Here is a 22,219-nt window from a genome sequence, read left to right as displayed (position 1 = left end):
GAAAATGCCACACTGCTGGGGAAATGATCATCATTGAAAGTGGCACCCTGCACCCCATTGGTCAAGGGTGTGCCCCCCTGCTTGCCATTCCAGAAACCTGGATAAATATGGGAGAGCTGCCCAGCAACTCAGATCCCTACCTGAAAAAAAAGCAAGGAGGAGAACTGTCCTGCTGAACCCCTGGCCTGCATCAAGAAGACTGCACTCTGAAGGATTGCATCTGCTGCACACTTTGGGCTTCACCAAAAGAATGGCTTTGATTTGCTTTGGAAGTTTGAGTGGACTCCCTGAAAGCAGTTGGTTAAAAGAGCTCCACCTGCATCATCTCCACCTGCATCCTCTCCACCAAGAAGAACCCAGCTGACCAGCTTCACCTGTACTTTAAAGGATTTGGCTAGGTACATTGTGGTTCTTGTAGTTTCAACTTCCCAAATAGCAACTCAGAGCTTCAGGAACCTTGGATTGGTGTTGTGGATACTTCTGGACCCCAAAAGGACCTTCTGGAAAAAGATACAGAAGTTTGGAATCCTTTTAAGAATTTTTGTGAAAAAGCTCTATAAGTTGTTGGTAGTCAAGCTGCCGACGTCGAACCGCGACCCAGCCTGAAATTCAGGTTCGTCCCACTGAAAGCTCTGGAGCTCCAAGACCACCAGGATTTCACTGAGGCCTCGCGGTAAAGCAAGCCACCATCGTCGACTTGCAAACTGGCCTGACAAGGAGCCTCGTTTGACATCGAGAGAAAAATCTTCCAAAAAATGACGAAGCCAGGGAAACACTTGACCAGGCCTACTGCTCACTGTATCCTGCCCGCGCTCCATCGCGGTTGGTCTGAAATTTTGACTTTGTACCAGTCGAGTGCAACCAGTTGTCCCAAGTTGGATTTTTTGGCTTTTAGGCACTAGAAAGTATTTATTCTTTAAAAATGTGTATATTTCTGGTTACCTACATTGGATATTGGTCGTTTTGGTATCATTTCAATCATAAAAAATGTCCTATTTTTATAAATTGGTGTTGGATTTTTATTGCGTGTTGTGTCTTACTGATTTAGCGTATTAGTGTTTTTAAATACTTTATACACCTGTCTCCTAAGTTCAGCCTGTCTGCTTGTGAGCCAACCTACCAAGGCTTGAACAAGGATTCATTTATTGAGACTTGACTGAACCTTACTTGCAATTGTGGTGTTAATAGCTGTAGGTACCTACCTCCACCTACTAATAAACCACCTTCCAACAGGCGCTGCCATCGAGACCGCAGCTTTAATTTTCACTTGCTCCTGTGGCGTCGCTCCCACCGTCGCTGACTCCCCACGGCTGTACCAGCCCCATCATTGTACCCGACTTCGACACGAAGTCGGATGGCATAGCTGTACTCGGTTGCTGACCATTACCATGCCTTCCAAGCTGTAGCCAGTGCCTTTTTCTTTTGTTAGGCCTGGAGAGGGCGGCAATTGGGAGTGGTCAGACTATCCTTATGGTTACCATCATCCCCTTGATGACACAGATGGCAAATGGTATGAGGAGCCAGTGCTTTGGACACCTAACCAAACACTGGTCTGGTACATCCCCCCCCCTCCCCTGTGACTATGGGGGCGGGTGTCTCATAGTGGTGGTGCAGAGGGCATTGAAGGTCTTGGACCTTCAGTTGCCCCTAGTGCCAGTTAAGACTTGACCGAGGTGCTTCATCCGGAAGTCTTTCATTCTGAACCTTAACTTCCATTCAGTGAAGCCCTTACAGATCTCCTCCTTGAGGCCTGGTCAAAGCTCTTCACAGCAACTCCTGTGCACACAGCAATTGCCTGTCTCCATCGCCCCACTCCCTGGGACATCAGTTTCCTCACCCCGAGGGGTTGGTGGTCCAAGCCACCATTTCCAGGATCCTTCCCGGTGCGTTCCCTACAACTCTACTGGATAAGGAATCCAGAAGGCTGGATACCATCGGTAAGAGGGTTTCCCTTCCACCAGGCTAGCACTGCGGTCAGGGAACATCACTTGCCTTCTGGGCCAATGCCAACACATTCTCCCATGGTCTTGAAGGAGGCCCAAGCCATATTTTTTCAAGCAATTGCTGATGAGTGAGATACAGCAAAGTTCACCATCATATGTAGGCTTGACACAACAGACTTGCTGGGCAGAACTACTGGCTACTCTGAGACTATCTAAGCTTCGCTCATGGACATGCCCCCTTTGGTGGCTCTCACCTCTTTGGTGAGAAGGCAGACTCTGGTCTGTTGTAAATATTGCAGAGCTACGGACAGATCCTCACCAACCCCAATCTGCCTTTCATCCCTTCTGTGGCTACAGTAGGGGTTACCAACTGTATCCTGCCCAGCCACCAAGGCCAACAGACTTTCCAGCCCTTTCGTGGCTGTAGTGTCATGGTTGCCGGGAACAAACGCAAGACGCTGACATCGGATCCACCATGGCGACTAGCTATCGCGCATGCGCGATAGCGTCAGGCCAGTAGAAAAGCCTGACGTCCGGTAGTCTCGAGGCTTCGCGTTCTAGTGTCGCCCCGCAGGCTGTTCTTCAGAATTCCTGTTTCCTGGTGTGTGGATTACGACTCCCAGAGTATTCGGACGTTCCTCTAAACCTTCGTGGTTGTGGCGGATTTTGCGTACCTTAGCTGACTAGGCTTACGGTCAGCTATCTTGTTTCAGAGCTCTGTTTCTTTTCGGGTTTTTGTTTGCCGTAGTGTTCTTCCCACCCGGTATTGCTGGGATACAGTTCTTCCTTTGTTGTGATTAGAGGCTCGTGGTTTCTGGAGCGCTCCGCCCGCTTTACTGGATTTCGTCCCGTGGGCCGGCCGGGTGTCTCTACCCTGCCTCCAAGCTTCCCTGAACACCTATGAACTAATTTACTGCCCTGCCCGTCTTGCTGGAGTCTAAGGAGCCGGACGAGCTTATCCCCGTTTTCTCCCTGAAATACTCCTGGACCTCGCTACAATTCTCTTTCTGTCTCGTCCGGGGACAAGTGGAAGAACCCTTCCAGAAGACTTCCGAGGACTCGGATACAGCGATGGACAACGGACTCTCCCTTGTATGATAAATCGGTAATGGGGTATTGGGCTCTAGGGGTATTTAAGTGTTAATCTCAGCTGGGCTATTGTTTCTCTTTATATTTAGGAACAGTACATTTAAGTACAGCAAAGAAGGGACTCTGTAAGGCTTACGCTTTCCTCACATCAGCCACCTCTAAGTCTATCCTGTCCACTTCCGCAGCAGCTCCTTAGCAGTCATCATGTTCTGAGAAGTTTAGTACATAATAGGAGAGAATCTTCACATTGTTTATAGGCTACGTTTCTCTCACATGCCCTGGGTTAATCCTATTGTCCTTTTGTACCTTTTCCAGAGTCACAGTTCCACGGACACACAGAGAGGGTGGAGACAGCAGCTCCGGAGTTTGTTTCCCCTTTATCCTTGTTTTGTTTCCCCTCTTTCCCCCATTACCTGTGTTCTCTAGGGTTCGATAGAGGCACTAGGTGGTGGTGGAAGGTTGGGACCTCACTACATCTTCAGTTGGTACTCCCTGACGTCCCTGCAGAATCTGTTCCGGGTAAGATCCTTACATGTAGATGTAGTTCCCACAGATCGCGTGGGTCCACCAGCCAGAGGTTAGTTCAGTCTTCAACTCCCCCGGACGCCGAAGTCTCTGAACCCCTTGAGATTGCTCTTATACCAACACGGGCACCCAGTGGGGGCAGGATTTGCCATCACCTACCTTACTAGAAGCCTATAACATCTAACAGGTGGGTTTTGCAAATGGTCCAGAGGGATTACACCATCCCCCTTTCTGGATCCCTCCAACCATGCCACCCTCTTACGACGTGCTGACAGAGGACAATCTCTCCTTGCTCCTTGGAAGTGTTGGCTCTTTTGGCCAAAGGAGCCATCAAGAGGCTGCCGGCATCAGATTAGTGCCGGCCTCATGGTTGCTATTTCTGCTACTTTCTGGTGCCCAAAAAAATGAAGGAGCGCGTTGTCCTATCCTGGACTTGCACCTTCCCAACTTCGTCCTTAAAAAGTCAAATTCAGTATGCCCTGAACCCTGGAGACTCGCTGGTGGTATTGGACTTGCGGAAGAATATTTCCACATTCCATCTTGTCGGTGGCCCACAGGTGCTACCTACAGTCCACAGTGGGCCAAAAGCACTTTCAGTTTTTCGTTCTCTCATTTGACCTTTATCAGTGCCCTTCATCTATTCACGAAAGTAATGGCGGTGGTTGCAGCACATCTGCGAGGTCAGGGGCTCCACTTTTCCCCTACTTCGATTGCCAGTTAAGGGCAGGCTCACCCCAGGCAGTCTCCTCCCACCTCCAGACTATGGCATACGCTGGATTTTACTATCAACGTGCCATAGCCACGCCTGACTTCCTTTCAGACGCTGCCATTCATCTGGCCATTCAGGACACAGTGCAGTTTTGGGCTTATCATCCCAGAACGGCGAGTACAGGATATTCAGGCTATGATTCCTATGTTTTGGCCTCTTTGCTAGATTTCAGTACGACTGATTTAGGCTTTTGGGCCTCATGGCCTCCGGCATCCTTCTTGTGACACATGCCTGTTGGCAAATGAGGGCTTTGCAGTTGGATCTGAAGTTCCAGTGGGCTCAGCATGAGGGTAATCTTCCTAGCCTGGCCCAGATTTTGTAGGGAACTGCAAGCGACCTGCAATGATGGCTGACGAACTGCAATTGGGTCAGTGTACCCTCTCTCTTCCCCAACCAGAGAGGACTATAGTGACTGCTACGGCACTCCTGGACTAGGGTGCCCATCTGAGAGAGGTGGCCATCGTAGGACTGCAGTCTCTGTTGGAGTCTGTACCTCACATCAACCTGCAGGAGCGCCAGGCGCTCCGGTTAGCATTGAAATCCTGTGTTCCTTCGATCAAGCAAAGGCTAGTGCTGGTGTCCATGAACAGCACCACCGCCATGTGGTGCTGCAACAAACAGGGTGGGGTGTGGTCAGGGACTCTTTTGTCAATAGGTCTTGAGCCTCTGGACATGGCTGGAAGGTCATGGCATTTCCCTGATGGTTCAACACCTGGCGGGCTCTAAATGCCAGAGCAGATTAACTCCGCTGTTGATGCATAGCAGATCATGAATGGACCTCCACCCAGAGGTGGTACAAGGTCTCCTTCTAGTGTGAGGACAGCCTTGGTTAGATCTGTTTGCCACCCACGCGAACACGCAATGTCAACAGTTTTGCGTGCTGGTCAACAGAAGACCCCAACCCAAGCTGACTAGTGACAGATGCGTCGCTCCTGGGCTGAGATGGCCATCTGGAAGAGCTGGATATCGGAGGACTGTGGTCTTCGGGGGAGTCCGTGCCTCACATCATCCTGCTGGAGCTCCATGCGATCCGGTTAACATTGAAATCCTGTCTTTCTTCGATCAAGGAAAGACTAGTGCTGGTGTTCACAAACCTCTGGACATGGCTGAAACGTCGGAGCATTTCCCTGGTGGTTCAACACCTGGCAAGCTCTCTGAACGCCAGGGCAGACACTCAGCCGTTGATACATAGCGGATCACGAGTGATACTTCCACCCAGAGGTGGTGCAAGGTCTCTTCTAGTTTGGGGACAGCCTTGGTTAGATCTGTTTGCCGCCAAGAGTTTGCAATGTTAACAGTTTTGCACGCTGGAGTTTCCAACATGGTTCCCCGTCAAAGACGCTTTTTATCTCAAATGGAACTCCAACCTCCTGTATACCTTCCCGCTGATACCATTCCTGCCCAGTGTTCTCAAGAAGATTAGGAAAGACGTGGCCCAAGTCATTGTTGTGGCCTGGATTAGGCATGGAGAGTTTAGTATCCCGAGCTTCCGAACAATAGCATAGGTCATCTGATCAGGCTGCCTGGTCAGGAGGATCTCCTGTCACAGCAACAGAAGAGGGCTCTGCACCGGAACCTGGGCACCCGCTGCCTTCATGCATGGAGATGAAGTGACAACAGTTGACCGTTTTCAAACTTTCCCCGAAGTCTGTGATGTTATTCCAGCAGCCAGACGTCCCTCTACCAAGACGCTATACGTGTGCCGTTGGGACATATTTGTGATATGGTGTGCATCCAGAAACATTACAATTTCTAAACCATTATCTCAAGTTGACCTATTTGATATTTCTCTGGCCCAGCATGGCTCTGCTCTGGGCACTGTCAAAGATGATCTGTCAGCCATTTTGGCATTCTTGCAGTTGCTAGACCAACCTTCCGTGTTCAAGTCGCCCGTTGTGACTAGGTTCCTGAAAAGACTCAAACACGCTTCCCCAGGCCAGTCATTATGCCCCAGTGGGATCTTAACCTGATTCTTACCTTCCTCATTGGTGTGCCCTTTTTAGCCACTATACAGCTGCTCAAATTCCTTGCTGACTATCAAAACTGCCTTTCTAGTGGCCATAGCATTGGGCCGGAGAGTCAGCGAACTGCAGACCCTCTGTGTACTCCCGCCTTACATTACCTTTCACGCAGACAAGCTGGTTCCCGAGGTCCCATGCCCTCTTCCTCCTGAACGCTGTGACACCCTTTCACTGTTCCCATGAGGCACAGGGTCAAGACTGATTTGCATATGGCCATGTCTAAACTGGGGTTGCGTAGTGGGCAAAAGAACGATGGATTTAACCCAGATCTCTTGACTGGGGGAGAATGTCTGCATTGTCAGCATTCCGTCCATCATTTGTTTGTTGTAACCCTTTCATGTAGGACAAAACACCTACTTGCCTATGTTCTTTGCTCCACCTCACCCATCTAAAGAAGAGGAGAGACTCCATTGTCTGGACTCAAAAAGAGAGGCATTGTTCTACCTTGTTCGCACAAGATAGTTCCGGGTGTACTATCAACTCTTTGTAGGGTATGCTGGCTTTAAGATAGGAAATGCTTGATTGATTGATTGATTGAGGCAAGGCAGTGCAGAAATGGACCATCTTATGATGGATAGTGCTCTGCTTAAAGATATACTACGCACTGGCCAAAAAGCAACCCCGTGAGGGCTTGCATGCTCATTCTACCAGAGCCAAAACTGAGACCAGTGCGTTAGCTCACGTAGTTCCTGTCTTTGACATCTGTCAGGCAGCACCATGGGTATTGTTTGACACGTTCACAAAGTATTACTGTCTCTGTGGTTCGGTATGTTGTGATGGGCACTTTGCCCGTTCGGTCCTGCATGCCTTTTGACCTAATCTGTATCGCAGACCCACTTCTTGGGAAGTATTGCTTCGGTGTCTATCCTAAGGTAAGGAATTAGAAACTTGAAGTGTCTGTCAGATGAATAAGTTACTTACCTTCTGTAACTCCTTATGTGGTAGAGACTCTATCTAGCCGCCGATTTCTTGCTGAAACGGACATCTGCTCAATGGGATGGCATCCATATAGACACCACGGACGACGACTTGGGGCCATACGACACCACCTACCAAAGCACAGGGGTACTGCTCGAAAACTTCCAGAATCCATCTGATATCTGGAGATTATACAAGGGTAAGGAATCAGCGGCTAGATAGTGTCTACCAGATAAGATGTTACAGAAGGTAAGAAGCTTATTAATTTCAGACATTAGCAATGCGGCCAGCTGTGTCAGTTTTCACACATCTATTGTCTGGATTTATTCTAGGGCACCATCAACTTTTTTTTTTTATAAACATGTTTTATTGCGTCAATGAACACATTTAATGCAGAGCCCCTCCACCCAGAGGTCTTCTGCCACATTTTAAACACAACATATTGGCATTGACATTTTATATATATGATTCCCCTTAGCATAACCTGGATAAGAGGACAATTAAATGAACCCCCCGCCCCCATTGCACATCATATTTCTGCACCTCCAGCACCACTTATGTTCTGATTTACAGTGAAGCAGTTCCTTTAAAACTCCTTGCCTCACGTATCTTAGTCCCATACTATCTCCACTGCACTGTCAATTTTGCTAACAAATTAATATAGCTCTCTTCAATGACTATCGTGTGTCTCCCAATTATCTTCGCACTGATGTCCACTCCTAAACCCTCCTTGTACTCTCTACTCTTGTTATGGACCGCCATCTTCTAAGACCACCACCTGTTTTTTTGTGAAGCTCTCTGTTGTGCTGTATACGATTAATCCAATACATAAATACACATGAAGAAGCATTTTTGTTCTTTCCAGTCTTCCCTTTTAAGAGTTCCCAACTTGTCGCTCTCTCTCTCCTACCGTTTGTTGGAATGGGCTTGACTCGTTATTTGACTATCGGTGAATATTCCCTAATGGTAAAGACAATGTGACTTGTAATCCTATTTCTCCATAATGAGAATTTTCATGGACGTAATCCATGCAAGATCAGGATCATGAGGTATCATTGAAATATTCTAACGTAACTGCCAAGGTTAGGTACTATAGAGTAGTGGAATTGTTTTAATGGTGAATCATTGTGACTCCGGTGAACCAATGTCTGTGTAGCTCATTGCCACTAATTTCCTCACATTTAAAATAAGGGTTTTTGTGATAAGCATAGGCATATAAAACATGTTTTCGCCAATAGAGAATTTCTTTTTTATTTAATGTGAACCTGCTTCTTGTACGTGAGCGAGACTGTTAATTGTTTATGATGTGAAAGCAGATTCCCGTGATGTAGAACTGGGTTTACAAGGGGTATAACCTTTCCTTGTTTGCTATTGCCAGTCCTGGTTAGAAGACAGTCATAGTCACCTGTTAGCAAGTGCTAGGTAATAAAATATTTCCAGATAATTCTTTAGACATGTGGCAAACTACTTGCCAAAAATTACTCTTGATGCCTGGAATTGCACGGCATTGCATAATATGCATTAACTTTCCTACAGTGCTATATTCTATGTGTATTACTTTTCATCATCGTTTATGTGCTGCCGTAGAGGTCTGCGCTTGTGTTGGTGTTTGAGCTGAGTGTATGATAAAGGTATGGGTTTCAAGGGTTTTCTGGTCAAGTTGTTCAGATTTCGTTTTTGTCTGGCTGTAGAGAGCTGTATCATTTTGAACACATTCAATCAACAGCAAAAATATTAAAAGAATGGGCTCTTGGTCAGCATCCTCCAGCCACTGGTTCATTTGTGTCAGTGCCCTTTAATCACTGCTTGAAGAAAATGTCAATCACGTTTTGGATCAAACCAGCGTATTTTAGTCTCACTATTAGCTATTGGATATGAATTTGTCTTGACTGCCTGCCTAGCTAAGAGTGCTCATGGCAATAGATGGTCATTGAGCAAACATTCACATGCTACAGTGGAGGTATATTTGTGCTCCTCAGATTAGACACAATGATGCATGTAACCTACACTACATAGATCTTATTCCCTTTGATCCTCAAAAACCACATGCACCAAGCCCTAGCGACCCATCTGCGGACCTCAAAAAGTGACACATTTCAGAATCTCAGGTTGGGCTCCATAAAAAAATGACCTGTTCCTTTTCCTACTAAAAACCTTGTGAAGCAAAACACTGGACCTTTTAGTTAACGTTTCATGGAATACAAACATCCCTTAAGGGGGTAAAAACTATCTAGGATAAGTGTCAAACACCAAACTCAGTCCTCCCAAATACCCTCTACTGCCCCTGGATTGAGCCCTCATTTATGTCTTAGTGTAGTCAAGCCACTCCAAAACTGCTGACAAACTCTCTCCGCAGAAGGACTGTACTCCCAGTGAGCCTGATTCACATAAGAGTTGCAATTATTTGACTCGTACGTCATTGCACTCACTTAATACTAGCCAGAGCACACATTTTTATCTACGCCCCAAAATGAACTGCATGACATCAAACCAAAGCTTCATCGCCTTTGTGTGATGATAGGAACACACTAATAACAGTTTATTTTACTAACCCCTTCCCACTCATTCAGTGCTTATTTTGAGTCGGTGGGTTCAGGTGGGGTTCATCTGCACTCATTTTTGAGGACTGCACTTATTTTACCTTAAAAGAATTTAATCCAGAGCAAGAGAAAAACATGAAGGGGGAGAAGAGGAAGAGAAAGACTGAAACAAAGTGACAAAAGGAGAAAGCAGGGAAGAAAAAGAACCGGCAAGAATGAGATAATGAGGCAGGGAGTGTCGAGTGGTGGATTAAAGAGGCATTAGGTGGAATCAAGTCAACACCCCAAACTATGATTAGGGCCAGCTATGGATTTCTGAGCAAAACATTTTGCCCCAGCACTTATTATTTTGCAAATTAAGTTCTGCCGTCATTAAACGTCACTTGCACACCTACTTCCAAAAGTCTCCACCTCTTACAAATCACATCAATGCTACCATCACAAAGTGTAGTTTGCACTCTAATGAAGCGTCCATGTCTGCCCTTATCCATTACTTCATCCTACAAACCTCTTTCTTACACCTATTATACAATGATTTCTACCTCAATACAACAGGAAAGCCTGATTGCCTTTATCCACTTGTCCCTTAAATGCTAACTCACTGAACTCCTCCACCTTCCAGTGCCTCACTGTGGAGACTATACAAATAACTCCTGTACCACTGTAGTTGACCATCTTATGCCATCCACTTGGCAGCAGTTTTATTGACCGTTTCCTTTATTATATCACTGATAAACTCTCCTCCTCTTGGCTAGATTTTCCTGTGAGATTTCAACCTCTGCGGGGAAGAAAAAACAAATACACCCACACATCATACCTCAAATCAGTATTGTCAGGCAGCAGCCACTACGCCATTTGCACCTTGCCTGCCAGCAATGAGGGCTCTACCCTGGAAATGACTAAAATAAAGTCCACATTAAACCTCTAAGATTTGACTGGACAGATATCGTAATTCCTTTCAAAGCCTGGATTTAATCCTCTATTACTATGCTAATCCAGAGACCAAAGTGGTAAAATCTAGAGAGTGATGGAGGATGTTTTGTGAGTTGAGGGTTGTGTTTTTTGCCAAAGTAGGAACAGATCTACTACATCCTGATATTTCATTTTTCTTATTCACATAACCCACGAGAGGACCTTTCCATTTTTTTTCAAGTTTTAGACACGTGTAAAATAATAATTTTAAAACGCACAATGTTGCTCTTATTTTGCAAATTTTTTACATTGGTTTACTTTACTTGATTTGTGAGCTTAAGTATGTTGTGCTTTTTAACAGAATAAAGGTGTTGTAAATTCAGCAGTGTCTGCAGCTGTCCAGGCAGCCCGAGGTAGAGGAAGGGCGGCTTTGACACGAGGGGCATTTCTTGGAGCAGCCGCAGCAGCAGCAGCTCCAGGATACATAACAGGTATGTGTCTTTTTGTAGAGGTCCTTACCAAAACACGTGCCATATATAAGCCACTGAGGTCCCCTGTGGTCTAAAAGGATGAACCACTGGGGCTAGCAGGCAAGCTTAAAATCTCCCAGCCTATAAGACCCATTTGATAATGTCTTGATTTATATTTGTGAAAAATGAAAAATTGTTGTATCTTAGTATCTGAGAAATAATATTTTGTAATTGTCGCAGGTATGGAAACAAAAACCATTTATTTTCATACAACTGTCTGTAGGATTATTTTGCATTTACTGCCAACCATTTTATAACTTGAACCTCAGTTAGAACAATGTATTACAACATCATCCCCTCTTCAGGAGTCCTTTATTATTTCAGTGTATCCCATTCAGGAGCAGAAAATTGTATTTGAACCGCACCTGAGATTTAACGAAAAGGCATCCTCCCTGTATCAGATTAAGATTAACGGACACTTTAGGAGTTGTTTAGGGTGGTTTAGAACGAGACAGAGATGGTCCAGTAGGGAAAGGAATGTACCTAAATGTCAATTGGGATTTTGAAAAGCATGGCTTTAAAACTGTGCTCGCTCACGTCGGCTAACCAAAGTTGGGCATGGTGTGGGCTTTTTTACCTTTATTCACTGCCCTATATGAATGACCTAATTGCAGACTTGCTTCAGCACTGATGACAGCATACCCAGCATGAATCTGAGATGCAGTGTCTTAGAGGTTCCCTGTAGCCATGCAGAAGAGAATGTCTGGAAAAGACGCACATCGGGTCATATGTCACAGAGCTAAAGTTGCTTCGGTAGATCCTAGCTCCTCTCAAAGGACATAGCAGATGGTGCATGAGGGCTGCTAAAAAAACACAACTCATGGCTGTCAGCGGAGGTATGAGAAAGCAGGGTGGTTTCCTTATACCGCACACCTGATGCAGCCCCAAACCTCAGAGTCTTTGACACCCTAGAGAAGTGCTGCTGGCCTCCTCAATCCCCAGTAGAGCCACCTTGTCCTATCTATGTATTGCTTGAACTTGAGACCCCTTGTCTGGTAAAAAATGTGAGGTCAGTGGGGCCATGGAAAATACATCACCTCCTGTATGCTGAACACCCCCTGGCCCTTCCCCTGCTCCTCTTTGTTGGGCCACAGCCTCTTCATTTCCGTTCTGCTGGTCCTGGCACTCATTACCCTGATCACCTCATGTCTCCCCCTCCCACATGGTTCCTGTCACATGCTGTTATCAGAGAATATGCATTGTGGTTGACCTTAGGCTGGGCAATTCGAAAGACCCAAAGAGATGAGACAGCAACTTCCTTTCATATAGTATCAGAGCATTTCAGTTGAAATAAGTCCACGGAATGCTGGAGACGCATGGCATAAAATGTCTGTGGGGTACTTGTATTTCTCCACATCAGTTTTGTTACCCACTGTCCTGTTTGACCCAATGACCCACTAGTTCTCATACAGGGGATACTCATCAATAGTCATAATCTGAGAATAATTCCCGCCCACGTGCGGGATCCCGGAGCATATAGAAAATACATATATATATCTATATATATACATATGTGAAAACATATACATGCAGTCTAAAATGTTTCCAACATGGCAAAAATGCCGCAATTACATAGTTTTCTGACTTTCCTGATTTTTTTCCAGTCAGAATGCCTGCTTTATTTCGGAAATGTCCTTCCTGTGGCAAGAAAATGGCACTGTCAGATCCACACTCGGTGTGTATTGTGTGTCTTCGCACAACCCTGACCAGTGTTATCATTGCCAGGAAATTTTCTAAAAGGACTCTGCGTGACAGAGAACGCATCAAGCTTCATGCCCAGCTGGAAAGAGATAGAAGTCATCAGGTTGGTGGCCATGACATCAGAGGCTCCTCTTCCAGCAAACAAAATCGAAAACGGCGTCTTTCCACTTCCCCTGATTCCAGGAAGAAGGTGATGGAATGTTCGCCGTCGAGATCGCCGTCGAAGAGGCCGAGGCACTCTTCAGCGTCGAGGGACAAGTCATCGTCTAGACGTCGAGACCCTCCGCCGCATGACAGTAAGTCGGCGTCGAGGCACAGCACTTTGGGCTCGAAGGCTGTTGGTCCAGAGAAACCAGTTAACGTCCCATCGAGGCTTCCGTCGACGGCGAGGCATTCTCCGCCACCCTCGAGAGGGTCGGCGTCGAGAGACTCGCCAGGCGAAGACCCTGCCGTGAGTGGACTGACTGTCGACTTCGAACGTCGTTGCGGTCAAGGCATTCGACGTCGAGGAGATCGACATCAGGAAGGCGCCATGGGAGGTCGAGGACATGACGGCGTTCTTACAGCTTATCACCGCACAGATCGACGACGAAGGTGGCTCAAATCTTGTCGACGTCGAGGCGCTCGACGTCGAGGGACAAAACTGCAGCGGTCTCGGAGGAGGCTCGGCGCAAATAGACGTCGATGTCCCAATCGACGTCAAGAGCCCATTCATAATCCCCAGGGCTGAATATTATACAGATTTCTCCAGAGAGATCTCCTAGAGGTGGCAAACAGGAGGTTTTCGGTCTGTTGCAACGGTGGCTGAAGGACTTCGTAGAAGGAGTCGTCCGCAGGAGTCCGAGCTCGGACTCCTCACAGACATACTCGCCCTCTAGGACCACAAAAAACCCTGAGAGAGGCGTTCCTGAGAAGGCTTCAAAATCTCATTCCAAACGACCCAGATTGCATTCCCATCGCCGGTCACGGTCACGTCACAGCCTGCGCCACGAACCTGCACATAAGAGAAGGCGCCGAAGATCATCCTCCTGGTCTTCTTCCACTAGGTCTTCTGTCCGGGACTACACTCCAACCCTTTCTTCTACGCCACCTTCAAGAGTGTCTCCAATAGATGACATTGGGACTTTCACTGACGTACTTTGCAGAGGAGCTCAAACTGAATATCAGTTTGTATACTCCCGTGATTCCCACATCAGTCATTTTTGAGACATTGCATCATCGTATGGCTCCCAGGCATCTACTACCTCTGGTGCCAGGTTTTTTAGAGCCAGCTATGACCCCGTTCCGCACTCCTGCCACAGTGGGGTCAGTTCCATCAAGGATTGCGAAAAATATAAGGCTCCAGACCAAGATCCCTCATTCCTTAGGTCTGATCCTCCGGCGAATTCAGTCATCGTGGCAGCCGCCAGGAAAGCGCACTCCGCAGCCTCATCAGCTTCAGTCCCTCCAGAAAAGGACAGTAAGCAAATGGACTCTTGTGGCAGGAAGATGTGTAGTACATCTGCATCCACTATGAAAGTAGCAAGTGCATCAGCCCTCCTAGGGTGTTACGACAGGTCTCTTTGGGACTCCCTGGCTCGGTTTACCGACAAGCTCCCCAAAGAAGATCGACAGGACTTTCAAGAAATTCTGCAGGAGGGTGGTTTGGTAGGAAACCAGGTCATCAGCGCTGCTGCAGATGCCTCAGTCCTCGCTGCGCATGGTTATGCGCACGACATCTGTTCACGGTGCTCAGCATGGCTGCGCCTCACAGGCCTTAAACCTGACGCCCAGAGGAGGATTCTCAACCTGCCTTTCAACGGTTCCTCTCTATTCGGTGCTCACGCAGATGAGGAAATGACAAAGATGAAGACCGAGCTGGATACGGTCACAGCAGTTGGACTAGAAAAGCGGAAGGAGTTTCCTAAACGCTTTCGTCAATACGATAAGCGCCCCTTCCAGCAGGGTTCAAACCCCTCAATGGTCCTCCTAAAACCAGCAGAGGTCACAATTCCAGCAAAAGCGTCCTGGCAGAGGAAGTGGGAGCAATAAACAACAGCAGTCCTCCTCCAAGCAGCCTCCAAAGCAGTGAAGCATTGCACCCGTCCGCCACTCCGGTAGGAGGGAGTATAGTTTTTCATCTAGAAGAGTGGGAAAATATAACCAGAGACAAATGGGTGCTGAATATTGTGCAGCATGGCTACTTGCTGAGGTTCAAGTCTCCTCCCCCGCAGGTGCCTCCACAATTGAAGTACCTTCCACAACAACACAAGCTACTATTACAAGGCAAGGTGTATACCCTTCTCTCCAAAAGAGCCATAGAAGAGGTCCCTCTCCTCCAGCGGAACCAAAGGGTATACTCGCGGTACTTCCTGGTCCAGAAACGAGGAGTACAGACCTATCCTCGATTTGCGCCTGCTGAACAAATTTATAAGGAAAGAGACATTTTGGATGCTAGCCCTGCACCAGATATTTCCACATCTTCACCAGGGGGACTGGATGTGTGCCATTGGCCTGCAGGACGCCTACTTTCACATTCCTGTGTCAGTGAAGCATCGCAAATTCCTCAGGTTCCAGATGTCTCAACTGCACTATCAGTTCCGAGTACTTCCTTTCCGGCTCAAATCCGCCCCCCCGAACGTTCTCCAAGTGCATGGCGGTGGTGGCTGTGTTCCTCCGCAAGCGGAAAATCTTTGTCTACCCCTACCGAGACGATTGGCTCCTAAAGATTTCCACACCTTCACTACTCCAGAGCCATCTCACCTACTGTCTCCAACTTCTTCACTCCCTGGGGTTGCAAGTCAACTACAAGAAATCAGTCCTCCATCCAACACAGAAGATGCATTACTTGGGCGCTTCCCTGGACACCGCAAGGGCAAGCGTGTGTCCTTAGGATGAGAGGTTGTCATGAATGCTGATCAAGTGCCGCGCTCTTCTCAGCGCTCCACATCCTACAGCCAGGCAAGTGTCGTAGCTGCTGGGATCGATGGCCTCATGCATCTTTATTGTTCCCAATGCCAGACTTCACATGCGGCCTCTGCAGCAGTCCCTCGAAGATCAGTGGACACAGCGGTCAGGCCGTTGGGAAGATCGTGCGTCTCTTCCTCAGGCTGCCAGGGACTTCATCAATTGGTGGATGAAACGATCGCACCTTCTACAAGGGGTCCCTTTTCACCAGGTCATTCCGACCCAGACTATTGTTACGGATGCCTCACTGCAGGGTGAGGTACAAGGTCTCTGGTCCGAGATAGAGCGAAGTTATCACATCAACTTCCTGGAGCTAAGAGCAGTTCATCTGGCTCTCAAGTCTCTGTACCCATCTCTTCGTTCCAGTTCTATTCAGATTCAGACAGACAACACTACAACAATGTTCTATCTGAACAAGCAGGGAGGCACCAGGTCAAGGGTCCGGTCTCTGGAGTCCCAGACCATATGGAAGTGGCTTCTGGCGAGGAGTCCATCATCATCATCAATAATCTTTATTCGGATATAAGAATATCCATAAAAGATGCACAACATAAAACAATCATACAATCGTTAAAGTTTGAAACAATTATACACATTACATGTAAAATCAATAAAAACAAAACCCCGTTATACATACAGGTTAATAGAATAAAAACGGGACAATCAATTATTGTAAACCTTTGTGTGCGACTTTCATACATTGGATAATACAGAGTGGGTCTTAAAGCGGCCAATAGGTCCTACACAATTAACCCAACCTACTTCATTGGCCCTCTCCTCTAGTGATTCTTAATTTGACTGCCAGTCGCAGAAAGTGCACAGTGCTAAATAAAACAAAAGGGTCGGTGGACAGTTTAAGAAATAAAAGGGCCACTTTGGCCTGTCTGATTTTGGCTCGTCTTAGGACAGTTTTTAAGAACCGGGACCTTGGGAATGCATTAAAGGGGCAGAGTAGGACGAAATGAAGGGTATCTTGCGGAGATCTTAGATCGCAGCCGCAACACCCTTTTGTCCTAACATCGCTTACAAATCCAGCTGGGACTGACAGGATGTGGTGCAAGAGATTTAGCCTAAATCTGGTCATCAGGAATCTATCCTGTCTATTATATATATTAGACAGGTAGAATTCCATCCCCAAAGAGGTTTTTGTAAGCTGATATTGGCTGACACTACTTTTCCGCCCTTCTCTGTCCTCTCTGGCCCTGACTGTATATCGCAGAAAATCTGCCTTTATAAGACCCTTGTCCCTTTTAACTAATATGGATGGATTATTAAAAAAATGTACATGGCCCAATCTATTTAGTACGTCTCTTACGTATTTAAGCCAGGGTATTTGCAACCCCTTTTCCCCCCTCATGCAATCCTCCAGGATTTGTCTGCTTCGCAATGCCTCAGGATTTGTCCAAATTTTGACCCAACAAATTATCGGGTTGAGCTGTACTCGGTCACTGAGGTGGGGGATGCCCAGTTCCTCATGAACAATATAGGAGGGGATACATTGGGGCACTTGCAGGAGTCTCCTTAAGAACTTATTTTCTTCTGTTTGGATTTTTTGCATGTCTATAAAACCCCACACCTCGCTCCCGTACAGTGTCTGAGCACAGCAAACCGACCTATATAGCTTTACTATTTCATTAGGCGACCAGCGGCCAAGTCTGCTTGCGTAGTTCATAATTGACCCTACAGCACTAGGGTATTGACTGCATTTGTGCCTTACAAGGGATTTGAAGGTGAGGTCCTTATCAAACGTGATCCCCAAATAATTAAAAATGTTTTACCTTCTCCAGTTTGTGGGTACCTATGGAGAAAGTGCAGTTCTTTAGAGGCGTTTTACCCGCTTCCATGACATAAGACTTTGAAAGGTTGGGAACTAAGTCTAAATCTGCCATAAAGCGTACAAAACCGCTTATAAGGGTCTGCAAGCTCCTTCCTGTGCGCGCCAGGAGTACCGCGTCATCTGCATAAAGGAGGACCGGTATGCTTCTCCTCCCAATGCAGGGACAATCGGCCTCCAGATCTCCAAGCGCCTTGTCAAGCCCATTGATATAGAGCGTGAACAAAAAAGGGGCAAGAATACATCCTTGTCTCACCCCTCCACGACACCGAAAGTCCTCTCTCCTTCTCGCTAAATCTGACCCGTGCCGTGGTGTTTAGATGAAGTGTTCGTAAAATGTGGATCAGACCTGGGTCAACGCCCAAAGCATCCAGGATCTCTCACAGCTTTCTTCTGTTTACGCAGTCGAATGCTGCTGAGAGATCCATAAATGCCAAGTAAACTGTGCCTTCCCTGGCCCCAGTGTACTTTGCTACCAGATGATACAGGTTGAGGCATTGATCAGTTGTAGAACGCCCATTTCTGAACCAGTACTGCACGTCCGTAATGATGTTATTCTCATCGGCCCAAACCATTAGACGGTTTAAAACGACTCTCCCCAGAATTTTCGCCGTAACGTCTATAAGGGAAATTGGGCGATAGTACTGTGGGTCGTTTCTATTGCCCTTTTTAAATATTGGCACAATAGTGGCCGTAGACCAGGATCTGGGCATACCTGCTTCAATGGCTGTGTTAAACACCCTGGTCAGTATCGGGGCCCAGAGGTCTACCTGACTTTTAAAGAGATCAGGGGGTATCCCATCTGGCCCCGGTGCCTTCCTCGAAACCAAACCCTCTATCCCCAATTTGACCTCATAAACCGTAAAGAGTGCCCAATCACCGCTGGGAGATCCTGCGACTAGCATTGGCTGCTCCACAGGCTCGCCGCGATTATATAAGCCTCTGAAGTGCGCCGCCCATTCGTCTGGCAGGATATGAGAAACCAACTGAAGCTTATTTGGGGGTTGGAAGCATGGGGCATTTATGATCCTCCAAAAACTGGTCATATCGTGAAGCTCCGCGGCCTCTCTCAGGGATTCCCAGGCCTCTATTTGTAGAGAAGCTTTTCGCAACTTAATGGCCTTTTTATATCGGGCCCTACAGTCAGAAATCTTTCCTTTATCCCTTGGGACTGTTAATAGTGCCAACTTTAAGTCCCTGTGGGCTCTAGAACAGCTCTTGTCGAACCATCTAGGGCAGAGATCTACCTGGGACTTTGGTTTACTCCTTAAGAGGGTATCTATGTGCTGGGCAGTACCCACAAACGCTGCAATCAAGTCCGTCCCCTCAACAGTAAGATCTAAACACCTCCACAAGTGATTCTCGGCATTGGCAAGGAGTACTTCATGGAGTTCTTCCCCATCAATGTTATCCCATCTAATTCTTCTTCCCTGGTCCTTTGCCTTAAATTCACCCGTAGTGGTCCTTCTATCCATTTTAGTGCAGGGAATAATGTCCTCCAGTGACATAACCAGGGGATTATGGTCACTAAACGCACTGGGCACTATCCTAAAGTGGCCTACCCTAGTTGTTAAGACGGTGGAAATGAAAATATAGTCAATTATTGAATGACACCCCCTTCCCTTAAAGGAGGGGGCAATATCATTAGACTTCCCACGATCAATCATGTCCATCTTCTGAGTTAGGGCAAACTCACTCAGGACTGCGCTCAGTGCCAAACCCTCTCTGGTATGCTCCGGATGCCAACCCTTAGTAGAAGGACAATCATCCCAAATGCCACCTTCCCATTTCAAATATGGGCACTGGTGGCAATTAAAGTCACCCATAAGGATTAGCTGGGATCCTGCATCCCCTGAATCCTGTAGGTTGGCCAGTCTCTCCTCTAGCTCCACCAGGTTTGTCAAAGATTGTCCCGCATTATAAAAATTTATAAAAATGAGCTTCAAGCCCATCAGTGAGTATTTTACGCCCTGGAGGCAGCCAGAATCCCACCCCAGATCTTGCCACTTCCCTTGCAGCGTCAATTCTGCATACATTATTAGTCCACCCTTGGCACGGCCCATACTGGATTTCCGGGCCGGCACAAAAAACATTTTGTATCCTTCTAGGAATGGGACGGTTTTGTTATTTTCCATGTTTCCTGTAAGCAAATGACTTGGAATTTTTTTATGAAAGCTAACCATTCAGTGTTTTGAATCTTGCCTGCAAGCCCTGCAATATTCCAGGAGATAATCCTCAGGTCCTTAAGGTTTGGATCTAAACCCCTAGTCATTCTGGTCATCTTTCTTGGGAGAGGGCAAGTTTCAGGACCAGTTGGCAATGTTGGCCTGGCTTCCATTTCCATCCCCTGCCCTACTAAGGGGACAACTACTGAATCTGAGTCTGGGACCTCTGGGATATTAGTATCTACAATTTTACAAGGAATGTCATTTACCATCTCAGGCTCCCTACTCCCTATTTTCGTCAGTCAGTCCTGTTCGTCCAGTGCAGAGAAACAAGAGAGCTGAGCGAATCTATTAGTGTCGTATGCAGGGACCACCTCCCTCCTTTTTTTGACATCCCACGGCCCCAGCCATCTCTGCCCAATCTCTGGTGCACTATTCCTGTAAAAAAAGTGCAGGGGTAGCATCCTTATACAGGACCCAAAGCCCCCATCCGTGTGTCGATTGTCAAGCAGATCTCTTACCATCTCAGGGTGTTTGAAGTTAACAATGACACAGTCACCTGTAAATCTTTTCTCGCTGTTCCCAATCCAAGCCACCCTCCTGGCCATTAGAATGTGCCTATGCTGGAGCCTTGTCCCATGTGTATTGTTACGCACCCAGTGTAAGGTCTTATTAATCAAAGTACAGGTCGTTTCTTCATTGTCTATATTAAGACCTGGTACGCCTACTAGCGCTATCGTGTAAGGGCTGGATGCGGGGGGTAAATCTAATGTCGGAAGACCTGGAGTGTTCTGAGCGCAGACATTATTGTTGCTGTTATTGAGCAAGTCTACAGTCTCCTTTGGTCCCCGGGGAGCGACCTTAGGGTCAAGGAGGGCCCGCATGTAGCCCTGGGCCTTTCGTCCGGGATTCCCGTTACCAGTGTTTGTTCGTTCTGAGACAGCCTCCCTATGATTTCTGGGCTCGGGGTCGATATTAATGGTGACCGTTTTACCACTGTCAACCGTTTGTAGATCATCTTCTCTCCCTCCTCCCTCTTCCCTCCTCTGTAGATTGCTCCCGGGTGGCTTTCCAGAAACCGGGTCTGCCAACCACCTTAGTTTGCCTTCCAAATTTGAAATTGCGGTCAGAACTGGGCCTAGATGTTGGACTAAGAGCTGTTCCATTTTTCCCCCCAGTGCTGTGATGATTTCATGCAGCCCTGCCGACCCATTAACTGTTTTACAGGTTGGGCATTCTGAGCACTCGGGGTTCTTAATGGTTGCTTTAGTGGACTTTGTTGGTCCTCTACGACTAGGCCTGCTTGTGGTGGTAGGAAGGTGCGTCCCGCCTTTAACTGAAGGCCCTGTCTGCAATTGTGATCTTTTGGATCTAGTTACCACTTCCCTGATAGGCGTCTGTATAAATTCAGTGTCTGGTGCTATTGGAAGGGCGCTGAATGCCCCCCTTTCAGCTTCTCCTATCACGGTGTTTGTGTGTGTCCCTAACTGAATATCAGTCAAGCCGGCCGTTTGCGTCAGCGTATGTATAGGGGAAATGACTGTTACAGACGGGCTTGCTAATTCTGGGGCCCCTTGTGGTCTACAGTCTGCCGTCAATAAGGCTACAGCGGGGTCAGGGGGGTTTAGGGGGGCTTGGCAAGCTTCGGATGACAGGGCCCTTCCCCCCCGGCGTGGCGCTAAGGGCTATATTGCCCAAAGAGGACCGTTTCTTGGCTATTAAAGAGTCCAGAGAGAGGCGCTGCTCCGTCAGTAAAATTTCATGAGCTAGCAGGGACTCCGCTCTTACAATAAAGGCGTCAAGGGTACCCTTTACCCCTCCCTCCACCCTGGTCTGGGAGTTCTTGGTCTTAACCATGATCTCAATATAATAATCTGCCCAGCTATTAATATAATAGGAAAAGGAGAGGGGGAACGGTCCCAGTAAACCACGTTTCCACACCACTACCTCTTATGAACACCTCGAACCCAGAATGTAAGGCAGATTAAATGCAATGCTAAGGCAACTGTGGAGGTCAGTGATAAAACAGCAGTTAATAAAACCTGAGCTGTGACGTGGGGTGTGACAGTCTCGGAGACCCTAGTCCCGTGTCTATGGCTAAGTACCGTCCTCGGAAGATGTATCCAGGTGTATCCGAGGCGGGTAGTAAGAGATGTGGCCCAGCCCTGCCTCCTCCTGCCCCTGACGGCCACAGACAGCCCGCCCTTTGCCCGGGCTTAGCCCGGCGCTGCCCGCGCGCGGACCCGCGAGGCGGTGGCTCACGATGCTTTTGAGCGCCTCCAGGCGCGAAAGTACAAAGGGCGGGTTCAGGTTCCGCTTCCCGTCC

General features: G+C 47.5%; 1 protein-coding gene across 7 annotated transcripts in view; it reads left to right on the top strand.

Moving 5' to 3' along the window:
- Positions 1–22,219, top strand: part of STRBP (spermatid perinuclear RNA binding protein) — a 605,440-nt gene that overhangs the window by 507,783 nt on the left and 75,438 nt on the right. For 5 of the 7 annotated variants that reach the window (XM_085612449.1, XM_085612470.1, XM_085612476.1 and 2 more), the window contains one exon: positions 11,079–11,208. The exons of the other annotated variants lie outside the window; for them this stretch is intronic. In XM_085612449.1, the coding sequence (XP_085468575.1) occupies positions 11,079–11,208 (130 nt within the window). The remainder of the gene's footprint in view (positions 1–11,078; positions 11,209–22,219) is intronic. 7 annotated transcript variants of the gene reach the window in all.

Source organism: Triturus cristatus, chromosome 1_2 (assembly GCF_964204655.1).
Source record: "Triturus cristatus chromosome 1_2, aTriCri1.1, whole genome shotgun sequence".
NCBI classification, from domain to species: Eukaryota; Metazoa; Chordata; class Amphibia; order Caudata; family Salamandridae; genus Triturus; species Triturus cristatus.
The sequence above is the reverse complement of the archived record's forward strand: the minus strand, read 5'-3'. Positions and strand labels throughout refer to the sequence as shown.